Below are 12,668 nucleotides of genomic sequence, written 5' to 3'. Positions count from 1 at the left end.
AGTTGCTAAGTGCCTTGCCAAATTACTGAGGCTGGCTTTGAACTCACAATCCTCCTGCCTTAGCCTCCCAAGCTGTTGGGATTACAGGCATGCACCACCATACCTGACTCACTCAATTAATTTAATTAATTAATGTTAATTCTAAACATTTACTGTGGGATAAAGAATGCTGAAAGGACTTTCACAGATGGGCAAAGCTCACTAAACTGGCCAGTATCCACAGAGCAGTAGTCAGTGGCATTATGCTTGGCACAATTTACATTTCTATGGACAGAAATGATCCTAATTACTATGGTTAGCTTCATTTCTACAGTACTATGAAATAACAGGCAAAGGCAAAGGCAAAGGCAGAGGTAACCTAGATTGCTGAGCTAGGAAGCATGACCATTAAATTTCAAAATCCTCCACAATTTTCCCTTAGAAATATGTTGTACATGCTGGGAGAAAGAGCACACCAGGAAAAGGCCAGGCAAGAGAAGACTATTCGTTCTTTTCAAATTCATCTAAGCTGTTAGGAAACTTCACTGGGGCCTGATTCTTAAGGTATGTGATTCCCCATATGTGTCAGGGTATCTCCATACAGTCATAACTTCTTACTGTTCCCTACACGTCATTCTTGACCTTGTAGAATGTAGAGTGTCTTTAGCAACAGAGAGATTAAACCCAGACTATTCCAGCGCTCCAGGGAGTGGTGTACTCACAGGCAGAGCCCAAGATCCCCGGGCATATGAGTGCCAGGGAGGAATGACCTCTACTGGTTTTTCTTTTTGGAACAAACTAAGGTGATTAAAGGGGACTAGAGGTACTTATGCAATGTGTATCTTTTGTTTGCCTGATACCTGTTATCAGGCCCCAAGGGGAGGAAGGAGGTCATGCCAGCTTCCAGCTGAGGCCAAGGGCACCCTTGGCTTCCTGTTCACCTCTGAGACTGCACGCACTCAACCTCAGCGGCGGCTGACTGACGGTGTTCACGGTCCTCATGGCAGAAGTCAGTGGAAACAGACATCCGGGCCCCTTTACCCAACCCAGTCATTCTGGATCCCTGAAGAGTGCCTGTTAGAATGTGGGCACAGTGAGCATCTTTGGAGGGCTTACTGTGAGCCAGCCTGGAGGACCCTGAGTGTGTTTTTCAAGAGGATGGGGTGGGGAAAGGTGGTGATCTGTACATCTTACACTTGGGATTTTCTTGCAGTCGAGCTGTGGTTTGCTGCTTGTCCACTTTGATGAGTCCGGGGGTGCACGCTGTCATGTGAGTGGGAATGTTATGGTCTCCAAGGAGCTGACCTGAGGGAGCCACCCATGAATGTAGTTTGCTCAGTGATCATAGCAGCTCTGTACTCCTCCCAGCGGATGATAGGAGGGAGGGGAGGTCGGGCGCTGCTGTGACCTGCCCACACCCTCACCACCCAGCCTTCACTGAGGCCCTCTCACAGGCAGTACTGTGGGCCCCCTGAGCTAGAGGGGAAGTGGGGTGCACAGAACAAAGCTCCTCGTCCCCAGGCCTTCAGGACCTCAGATGCTCCTCCTGGCTGCCTGCACTGACCCTTACGTTTCTCTTTATCCTCCTGTTTTATGGAAGAGGAAATTCCTCTGGTTTTATCATGCAGGTCACTAGCTGCTGCTGCTGCTGTTTTTTCTTTCTGTCTTTTTTTTTTTTTTTTTGAAACAGGGTCTTTATGTGTCCCAGGCTGGTCTTGAACTCAGCTGCCCAGGTAGCTGGAATTACATGCATGTGCCACCACACCTGGCTACTAGCTTCATATTTAATTTTGTTTATTATACTAAAATTACTTATTTTGGTATTTAATAAAGTTCTAAAAAGAGTAAGGTTTCCTGACTTCTGCTTTTCCACGGCAAACCATTCATGTCTCATGGTGATGCAGTCATCCTTGACGCCCTAGAGAATTCTTACCAGAGTTTTGTTGGGTTTCTCCCTTGTCCCCTGCCTGGCAAGGCCCCTCCCCACCCCTGGTGTTTGCGTGGTTCCTTTGTGTTCTCTAGCCTGGTCCATCTGCTTGCTTCTAGTCTACCCTCCATTCCTGCGGCTCTGCCTCTTTCTTGTGTTTCTGCATTGTCAAAGATTCCCTCTTGTCACTTCAGTGGACCCTCGGCAGCAGGAGTGTGTCAGCTATTTTAGTGTCATGGTTTTGGAGGAAACAGTTTGTAGAAACACACTTTCTTGCCTTCGTATTTTTCTGCAGTGATGGGAAAGAATCTAGAGTAACTGGGCATTCAGTACCCACCAAAGGCTCGTTCCAGAATTAGTTGTGTGGAGTTCAGATGGCCACGTGGCTGTGCTAGCTTGTGGGGCACGTAGCATAGCCCGTGAGATAGCATCAGGGCTAGGAACCGTTCCAGGGCCAAGAACTCGTGCAGAACGTGTCAGGGCGGGAACCCTCTCCTCACCCCAGCACGAGTTGTCTGGGTATTGATTTGAGTATTGCAGCTCGATTTCTGTAGGACGAGATCATCAGTCAAGTCCTGAGGATCAGATAGTGTGAACCGTGCAGAAGTGCCAGCCCAGGCCCTGGCATAGGAGAGAGCAGTAACGACTCATTTGTCTGTCGTGTCTTGTTTTCCCAGAGTTCTCTTGTACCTCTTATTGCTCTGGAGCCTCTCGGTACCTCAGGAGGTGACAGGGCCTGTGATGCCTGCCTCACAGAGGACGGTGACCCTCATACAGACGAATGCCTGAGTTCCAGAGGCAGAGCGGAGGCCCATTTTCTTCTCAGCTTCCCGCTGTCTTTCTGGAACTTTATCTTCCAGATGAGAGGCAGCAGTTAATTATCAAATGCACAGTCTGTATTTTTTGGCATTGATGGGGAGGGGTTAGACGTGTCCAGTACCTCCAGGGTTAGAGAACAGCCTGTCCCACAGCGTGTGCCCAGGATGGGCAGGTGCCAGGCCAGCTCCTGCTCCTGGGAGAAGGGATGGAGCAGAAGCAGCAGCATCTCTTCCTTTAGCAGGAAGGTTACCCCTCGTTTCCCCAAACTAGGGATTTCCTCAGCTCAGAGGATACTGGAATCACAACCATTTAAATGGTTAAGGACATTTGTGTGTCCCTGCTGTCCTTGGGGTGCTGTGGGGATCCCTACCAGTAAGAAGCTCTGCGACTCCAGAGCAGAGGGAGCTCCAGCCAGCACTCCTGAGCAGAGGGCTCTGGACCAGGGCTTTGAATCCCTCGCACCTTGGCTGCTTTCCTGGGACAGTAATATACCTGTGGGGGGGTTTGAGGAACCAGAAATAATGTGTCAAAGCTCCCTGGAACAGCTAGCAGTGCCGAGAGGTGCTCAGAGCACAGTGCTACCTTGAGGTTGGCTTACTCCACCCCTGGAGAACGCTTGCCCTGGACTCTGGGTGGAGCAGCAGACCACACCTGTGAAGCGAACACGGAGCTTCCAGTCAAGAGAGCCACCCGTGGGGGTGTAATTCAGTCACCAGAGAGTTATTAAACACCTATGTGATGTCGTTAGGCAGCTAGTTTAGTTCCTTCCCTGGTGGCTTGTGTGTGGAGTTCAGCGTGGTACTTTTTGGGGTACAGCCTGCCTGCTATGGTCCAGATCAGCTGCTAATACTCACTTAAGAAGGGAGACCCTCACAGGAGGGTCTGTACTAGAACGGAGAGCCAGTGTTCATCTGCTTATGAGGGGCATTTTGTTCCAGAAGTGCATTTCCTCTTAGAACAGGGCTGCGTCCCTTGCCCTCTCCTCTCACCTCAGAGCTACTTGTCTGCAGCTCTAGGTACCAAGTCGTGTGTGCACCCACTGTGCGCACTTGCCTCCTCCCGTGAGAGGGGACTGTGGCGGTGCCAAGAGGCGAGCTGGGAGGGAGTGTGGAGCTGTGGTAGGCCTTCTTCCCTTCTTCCCTTTCTCCCTTCCTTTCCCTGCCAAACTTTCTTCTCAGTGCTTTGTAGGGAAAACGGGTTACTTTTTTTCCTAAGTTCTAAATCCATTAAAAAAGATGATGAAGAATGTCTAAGTTGATTGGTACCTTAACACCCCTTTCACATTGGGTGTTGGCATTTTTCTTGTGTAAATATGTAGAGCAGACATCATGAAATTTTATTCTAATAGTTATCAAACATTTATTACCAATTTTACTCATTTACAGTGTTATAGAGCAAATCCTTTCTTCTGTTTGCATTTGACAAGATTTAACATTTTGTTCTTATTTCCTCACTGTTAGTCTAGTTTTACTACTAATTTTTTAATTATTGTTTTTTGAGGTGAGGTTTCACTTCAGACTGATCTTGAATTCCTGGGCTCAGTGATCTTCCTGCCTCGACTCCCAAATAGCTGGGCCTGGAGGCATGCACCACCGTGCCAAGCTGTATTTTTGAACTTTATTTAAAAGAAATTGAAGTGTACGTAGCTCATGGACTATCTGCATACTTGGCACTAGCACAGTTCCTGAAACTTAGATACTCACTCAATGGATGAGACTTGCCCACAGCAGCTGGTAATGGCAGGTTTCCCCTCTTCCCTTTTCAGGTTGTCAGGGACCCTTGTGTCCTGAGCCACATGACGGTTCCTACTCTTTCCTTCTACTCTTGCTGACCCAGCTCTGTGCCTGGGTGTGTTGATGTGACTCGAGGTCACTTGGGCCCAGGAGTAGACCATATTGAGTCTGTGGTACCAGTCAGTCTCATTCATTGTGTAGAATATTCCTTTTGAGCATAAAGCTTGAGAGCTGATTCTGTCACATATGTGAAACCACGACTTGTGGATTTCCAGGGACAGAGGAAATTTCACTGGTCCCCCTTGACCCATCTCGACCACCTTTATAGAAAGGAAGCCCTTCCTTTCAATACTTGAACAGTTCCCATCTGCCTGTTACCCCTTTCCCACCTTTCCCTTTGTCCCATGGAGGAAGAGACTCCTGCCCCCTTGGTATTTTCCTGGTATTTCATTGATGATAACCATGAATTGCTAATTATATGTGATGTACTATTAGATGAAGAACTCAGATTTTAGAACCTGGTTTTCAAGTTTTCTCTCTCAAGTTTTATTGTGAGCTGTGTGACCTTGCATAAGTAACTTGACCTTCAGGCTTTCAAATCTGTTCTTGTATAGCAGGAACAGGCATCCTCTCCCATAGATACCCTTGGTGGCTCTGGTGTCTTGGATTTGTTACCCCTTCACTCTCTTGCCCCTAAAAGTTGGCTGTTGTGCTGAGCCTCTTCTTGGCTCCAAGTGTTTAGCAGGCACTTAAATTTTGTGCAGAACTGATCTTCTCTTAGCATCTGAACCACAGCTACATGCAGACAGAAAATGGCCTGGTGGGGCCACCGTGAGGCTCACCCCATACAAAAGTCCTGGTATTCCCTGAGGGCCTGGAGCAGAGACAGCTGCTCTAGCAGGGGACTTTCTGCTGCTGCAGGAATGGGCTGGGTGACTCCAGAAGATCCCTGGCTGGTAGCATAGGAGTCCATAGGAGAAGGGAACACTATGAAATGTGGCACCTAGGCAGGGTGGCCTTTGTGATATTTTAGCAATTTGCAGAGTGGAGCCCCAAAGCAGGAGTGCTCACTGGGGGTCCTCTCAGTGAGAAGAGCCCACTGTCGGGTGCATGGCTGTGACTGGCTCTGCCTCTTCAGCCTGAGTGGTTTGGAGTGCCTGGCTCTAAAGTGCCCTAACCTGTTCCTGCTGGGTATCGATGACCGCGTTTACTTCTGGAAGCTCTGTGGTCGGCCAGAATGAACCCTTTCCACCGGCAATTAGCGTTTAGGTGATAGGACACCTGACTTATCTAAGTTTTAGGTTATTTTTTAAATTTTTAAAATTTTTTTAAAGAGAGAGAATTTCAACATTTATTTTTTAGTTATTGGTGGACACAACATCTTTGTTTGTATGTGGTGCTGAGGATCGAACTCGGGCCACTCGCATGCCAGGCGAGTGTGCTACCGCTTGAGTCACATCCCCAGCCCTAGGTTATTTTTTGAAAAAGTGTTGGTATAATGGAGAGAACACTACAGGGTGCTAGGTATTTAACCTCCGGGAGCATCAGTTTTCCCATCTGTAACACAGACAAAAGGAATGATAGTAATTATAATTACTTTGTAACCATAATGACAATAGTGATTAGTGTTCACAGTTTTTAGTGTGGATCAAGTATTGTTCCAAGCTCTCTTTGTACGTATTTGACTCACAGCAATCCTGTGATGTAGGTTTCATTATTATCTGTCTTTTATAGATAAGGCAATCAAGTCACAGAGAGGGTAGGTAACCTGCCCACTGTTGCCCAGCTGTAAGTAGCAGCTCTGGGATTGGTGCCTGGGCAGCCTGATTCTAGAGCCTGTGTTTATTACTATATCTCTAGGTTGTCTCCCAAGAAATGGTGAGGATTAATGGATGACATAGGGGAGGTACCTAGAACAAAGCCTTGTACCTTGTAGGTGCTCCAAGAAGGAGCATAGCCGAGACCAGCTCCTCCCACTGCTAAGCTAAGGCACTGGCCTCTTGGCCCTGTAGCTCGGGAAGTCATTGTCTCACCTGGCTTCATGCAGGTTGCCCTGGAAAATCCATCTGTGCTATGAATGTGGAGGGCCCTCCATCTTCCTGTTAGCAGGGGAAATGATTGCCCCTTGCCTGGGCCTGCCTTGAGTCTATTACTCAGAAATGGTGGGTTTGTCTTTCTCTTTCTAGTTAAGCCTCACACAGAGGGTGCGAGACTAAACTGGTGTGAATTGGGCTTTCTCCGGCTGAGTCCATCAAGATGGGGAGTGGGATCAGTGCTTAGCCAAAGCGGAATGTGGTGGAAACTCTGGAGAATGAGGTCAGGTGTTGAAGGTGGGCCTGTGTCCACCCAGGTTTCATCCAGTCCTCGCCCCTCCAGATGGTTAGGATGGGCTGGGGCAGTCCTGACCCAGGGGCCCTGCTCTCTTCCACATATTCTCCATACATGATCTCTGTCCTTTCCTTGAGGGATGGGGAAGGTGATTCAGCCAGGGTATCAATCGTGTTGGTCTGAGAACATGGACTGTTCTTCAGAGAGTTCTTTAAGCTTTTCAGGAAGATGTTGAGGTTTCCTCGATAACATGGAGACAGATGGAGGAGCTTGTGCACATAGGCCAGTGCCCAGAGCTGCTTACGTTCACGACTTTCTTTTTCTTACCCAACAGAAACCTTTCAGCCTGTGTGGATGGGTAGTGGAGAGCATGGAAGTTCTGGATGGGGTGACTTCCTTTTTTCCTTGAGAATGGGAAATTGCAGTGACCTGTGCTTTTCCTCCTTAGGTGTGTCTGCAGATCTTGAGCATCTGAAGCTGACCCCTGAGTCCGGAAGCTCGCTGCTGCTGCCTCACCCTTTAGAGAGATGTCTGTTCCCTATGATGACTCCGTGGGCGTGGAGGTGTCCAGTGACAGCTTCTGGGAGGTAAAGCCTGGCACCCTGCTGGTGATGCAGAGCCCAGCCTCAGTCCTGGCAGCCTGTGTATTGGTCGAGATGATGAGATGAACACACCCAGAGGCCGCCAGGCACTTGTGGTCAGGTCTGGATGGCAGCAGGGAAGGGACGGTGTTTGCTGTTGGCCAGTTCAGGCTCACCTTCACTCGCAGGGAGGTGACGCTGGTCCTGCTGGGAGTCGGGTAGCTGAAGAGGTTGGGGACCTTTTCCATTCTAGATGTTTCCTTTTCTGCTTTGCAATTTTGTGACCAGGAGCAACATAGGCTGATGACCCAACTTAGCCTGAGGCAGCTTTACTTTTGTTGAAATGGAGACACAGACAGCTGTAATGTGACATCATGCTGCAGGGTGCAGGCAAGTGGCCAGAGGACTGACCACACTGCCCTTGAGCCCGGTGCAGCATCTGCCTGCTGCCCTGTGCCTGTGAGGAACTCCCTTCCTGGCTGCAGTGTGAATGTTTGTGTTGTGTTTTGTTCCAGAAGCCATTCTTCCTGAGCCCCACTTACTTTTCCTGCCCACTGATGAAAGGAAAGTCAATTGTGTTGTTTGGGTGGTGCTGGGGAGGGGACCCAGGGTCCTGCACGTGGGAGGCAAGTGCTGTACACTGAGCTACACCCCCAGCCTAAAAGTCAGCTCTTGATCTCCTGTTGTCCCTGGGGCAAGACCCCTGGAGCTTCTTGGCAGCTGTGGACTTCATGGAAAAAAGCAGTGCCCTGCAGTGGAAAAGACCTGGGCGTGGGTTCCAGCTAAGCCGCCACAGCTGTGTGACTGTGTGACTTTGGGCAAGTGGCTCAGCTCATCCGAGCCTCAGGGTCTTTATCTGTAAAGGTGGATACTGGTCCCCAGGGAAGACTGCCAGATAAAGTGGGACAGCCATCAGCACCGCACGGGCGCCCTCCTGACACAGGCGCTCTGGTGATGGAAGTTGAGGCTGATGTCCTGGTGTTGGCCAGGGACAGCAAGAAACAGGGTATCAGTTTGTGGCAAGTCGAACACGTCTATGTTATGATTTGATGGGGACAGGAAATCTCAGAAGCCCGGGGTTTGAGCCAAGGGGCTCAAATGTCCATCATTTGTACTCTCCTTTCCTGTTCCAGTGAAAGGCCCCAGTGGACTTTGGACTAAATCCTTCATTCCAGGATGAGTATGACCTGAGCCTGGTGCGGTGGTACATGCACAGTCCCTGCATTCCGGGGGCTGAGGCAGGGGGATCGAATGAGCCCAGGAGTTCAAGGTCAGCCTGAGCAAAGTAGCAGCCTGTCTCAAAGAGCTGCTTCCTGGAGCCACGAGCACATGAAGGGTTCTTTCTTCCAACCGGACCTCTGTTTCCTTCCCAGGGAGCACTTCCTCCAGGAGGCCTCCCTGGACCATTCCTGGCCAGCGTAGGCAGCCTTCGTGCCTGCTCATCCCGCATGTTGTATGGTCACTGCTTGCTTCTTCATCTGTACTATGAACTCCCTGCCAGCAAGGACGTGTTTCTCACATGACAGTCTGGGACTTAGCAGAGAGCCCGACTGAGGGAGGAGTGGCCGGGGGTGCGAGTTGATCTGAAAGGATGAAGCCAAACTGGGTGGTGTGTTAGGACTGCTCTCGAGATGCAGACAGATATTTGGAATAAGATATGTACTTAAATAACACTGAGCCGAAATCACTCTTTCTCTAAGCATTTATGGAGACCTGCTAGGTACCACGCCCTCTTCTGGACCTGGGGACACAGCATGGATAAAGCAGACAGAGGGACTAAAATGGTCCTAGTTGGAGGCTGTGTGGGTCTAGCAGAAGGCCCTGCCTGCCGACTCAGAGCACCAGCTGGGTTGGGGTGGCCCTGGGCTGCCTGCTCCTAGAGAGCGGTGACCCCCTGGCCCTGTCGTGTCCCAGGCAGGGCGCATCAAGCTTGTACACATGGGTGGTGTACTTTTGATCTGTGACCTTTTCTGAGGGCATGTTAAGCTTCAAGATGTTTAGAAATGGAAACCAGGGCTCTTGGTTGGTTTTCACTGCACCAGGCCCTGCAGTCCTTCCAAGGCTGCAGCTGCCTCTTTACAGGTGGGAAAACCCAGGCTCAGAGTAGTTTAGGACTGCCGAGTTCCTGTAGGGAAAAGGTGTGGAGCTGGGATTTGGGCACAGGGCTCCCTCCACTCGTAGCCTCCGGAGCCTCTGCCAGAAGGGAGTCGTCCTCTGCAGTGGTGGCCACACGTGAACAAAGCAGGGTCCTCTGTGGGCTCAGAGAGGTGAGAAGGCCTGATTGGCTTCCCAAGCAGTTCCGTGGCATTGCTGGGCCCTGCTTCCCAGGTCAGTCATAATGATTACTGAGAACCTCCACGAAGAGCCTCACAAGGCACATGACACCCTCTTCCTTTTTCCTCGACAGACTCTTTACCCTGCCTGATGTGACACACGCAGCATAAGCATGCTGCACTTGTTGGCAAGTGCACAGTCTTTATTTAAGGTTCTTCATATTTCTAGGAGAGTCACATTGCTGCTGATGGCCTTTGTTCACTCTGGGACTGCTAGACAGGCTGCTGTGGCCTGCTCTTCAGAGCTCTGTCCCTAGCTTTTCAGGAGTAAGTTGTGTTCTTGTGAAGTTCTTTTCAGCCAATGAGATAATGTGGTTTTCCTAAGATCCTGCACTTCTCTGGTGGGTGAATGTCTCCACTTTAGTCCTTGGTCCAGATGGTGAGGTGGTGTCCTGAAGGGTGCTGGGCTCCTAGACTCTGGGGCTGCCTTTGTCATGGCCTGATTTGTCTGGTTCTGGACCTCATGACTTACAGAATTTTCAGAATTAAACCTTCTGAAAATTCCTCTGTGATTTTACAGTTCAGAAGACATACATATGAGCCGTGGCTGGATGCCTCAGACAGCATCCAAACATCAGTGCCGGGCGTTGGCTGGGACTTTGATGTTAGAGCAGAACTCAGCCGGTGCTGCGCTCTCTGTCCAGCCAAGGGGTTTTTGGATGGGGATTCTGGGTTTTCTCCAGTCTTCCTTTATACTTCTTGGTTGTTCAGGTGAGCCTGTATGAGTTGAGCACTCATCGTGTGCCAGACCTGAGCTTGGGACATGTCCCTGAGGTGAATACGACAGGGACAGTTTCCGTCCTCGTAGAGTCCACAGCTAGCATCAGTGCCCTGGGTTCCTTCTGTTTTTCTGTTTTTGTTTTATTGTTGTTATGGTGGTGCTGAGAATGAACCCAGGGCCTCTCACCTGCTGGGCAAGTGCTCTACCCCCGAGCTGAGCCACACCCCAGCGGGTTTTGTTTTATGTTGAGCAAGGTCTTGTCGGGTTACCCAGGCTGTCCTTGAACTTGTAGAGCTGGGATTGTAGGTGTGCAGCGCCAGGCTGGCTTATCAGTGTGTGCTTGGTAGCCTTTAGCACCCTGCTGCACCTGGCCTTGGCTGCTGTCCTGTGGTGCAGCAGGAGCAGGGTGGACCTGTTGGCTTGTGATGCCAATGCCTACCACTGGGCGTGGGACAGGGAGGTACTGAAGGTCCTCCCAAGAGCTCTCTCCCTGCTGAGCCCAGTGTGTCCTCTGCGGGAGCCTGGGTTCAGGTGCAGAACTGGCCAGTTCTAGCAGGCAGCCACTGGACCTCCAGACAGCTCACTGCATGCAGGGTGGACACCACAGGGTAGAGCAGGCATGGCTGGTGCCAGTCCCCTTCACCTAGCTGCCCAGTAAGAGTTGAGAACCAGCCAGATGGTTCATTTTAGCTGCTACCCTGAGCATGGATTCTGTGGGTGTGGTTTCCGTTTGGGCCCTCCACGTGCCCCGTTTGCAGCCCTCTTGAGCCTGTGCATTCACTCATTGCTAGTGCTAGGGAGAATCGAGTCGTGCTTTTAGTGGGGAAAGGAAAGGTAGTGTTCAGGGTGCATCCCCACAGGGTAGACTCCACAACCAGGGTGGCCTGCTCCTGAATCGGGACCAGCTGCCCGTGCCAGGTGCCCCACATGCTGGTGCTGACTGGCACTGGACAAGCAGCACTGATCAGCATGTTGAATCCAAAGCCTCTGGTATCAGGGCAGAGCCAGGGTCCAAGGGGCTTCTGAATCCAAGAGGCCTCTGCAGCGCCAGTTTTGCTCTTACCTGGGCCCTCAGTGGTGTGTGTGAGCCTGGCACGTGGTGATAGGAGTGGTGGCAGAAGTAGACCTTCCTAGGTGCGGGCAGCCTCCTGGCTGTCCACAGGGTTAGAGTGGCTCTGTGCTTGCCTCCTGAGAATCCAACACTTCAGGGTTGTGCCATTGGGACACCACTTCTCTGAAGAAGAACTTTCTTTTCTCCCTGGGTTTCAATGGTTTGGAAGTAACTGTTTAAGGGAGACACATTTCCCTTTCTAACCAGTAGAGTTTAGAGTGGGAGAGGCCTTTAGGCTCAATGACACTGTAGTAGCTTGGCTCCGTTGTTGGTTTGGGCTGGCAGGGTGGGGTGGAGGTACCCAGGTGCAGTCAGAGGGGCTAGGGGTGTAGGGTGGCGGGAGTCATAAGTAGACAGGCATCAAGCTCAGGGGTCCAGGGCCAGGGTAGAGGTAGACTGAGGTCAGGGACAAGGGAACTGGGAGGGTGCAGGGGCAGGTGTTCCTGGAGGAACTCCCAGTGGTGATTCCCTACCAGAGGGTTTGGCTTTGTACCTTAGGGGCTGGCCCCGTCCCTGGTGTCTCCAGGATTGTTCCTGCCTTCTTCTGTGGTTAGTTGGGGGATGCTTCTGGGTTTCTGCTGAGAGCGGCTGGCCTTCTGCAAGCACTTACCCAGGAAAAGGATCTTGCCATCCCCTGTGGCACCTCGCTTGGGTGCAAGGGATCATGAAGACGACGACAGTCCAACCCCTCCACAGCCATGGATCATGCTTCTGCTGTTTGCCGGGCAGGGCAGTTGACTGAAGGACAAGTGAAGTTGTACATTTCTGCCCAGGAGACCAGGAGGTATAGGGGAGTGTCGGGGTGACTGCTCGCAGGTCTGGGGTGTACTGTCTGCGTGAGCACCTGGGTGGGACAGTGCGGGGGTGGGCTCCTGGGCACCACATGCCCCACATGCTCCTGGGCACCACATGCCCCGCAGCAAACCTGGCTCAGGAGGAAGGAGTTTGGCTCAAAAATAGCTTTGTTTAAACATCCTTCCTCTCGACAGTGTTTCTTTTATGTGTTCTGCCTTTGGACTCGGGATTGGCAAGTTGAAGTTTCTGGGTTACTAGTTCATCCACTTTCTAGTTTGTCATCTTGGACATTTTGATTAAAGATGGGTGACTTAGTTGATCTTTGAAGTTGTGGAAATCTG

The 12,668-nt window shown here is 50.8% G+C and overlaps 1 protein-coding gene across 7 annotated transcripts in view; it reads left to right on the top strand.

The window, feature by feature from the left end:
* The window catches only part of PACSIN2 (protein kinase C and casein kinase substrate in neurons 2), a 113,769-nt gene that overhangs the window by 78,386 nt on the left and 22,715 nt on the right, over positions 1–12,668 (top strand). For 5 of the 7 annotated variants that reach the window (XM_081311127.1, XM_081311123.1, XM_081311126.1 and 2 more), the window contains one exon: positions 7,235–7,373. The exons of 1 other annotated variant lie outside the window; for it this stretch is intronic. In XM_081311127.1, the coding sequence (XP_081167253.1) occupies positions 7,314–7,373 (60 nt within the window). In that variant the 5' untranslated portion in view covers positions 7,235–7,313. Of the gene's footprint in view, positions 1–421; positions 544–7,234; positions 7,374–12,668 lie in introns of those variants that run through there. One more of the 7 variants, XM_081311125.1, reaches the window with a different exon arrangement.

This window comes from Spermophilus citellus (genome assembly GCF_964194105.1).
Source record: "Spermophilus citellus genome assembly, chromosome: 10".
NCBI lineage: Eukaryota > Metazoa > Chordata > Mammalia > Rodentia > Sciuridae > Spermophilus > Spermophilus citellus.
The sequence above is the reverse complement of the archived record's forward strand: the minus strand, read 5'-3'. Positions and strand labels throughout refer to the sequence as shown.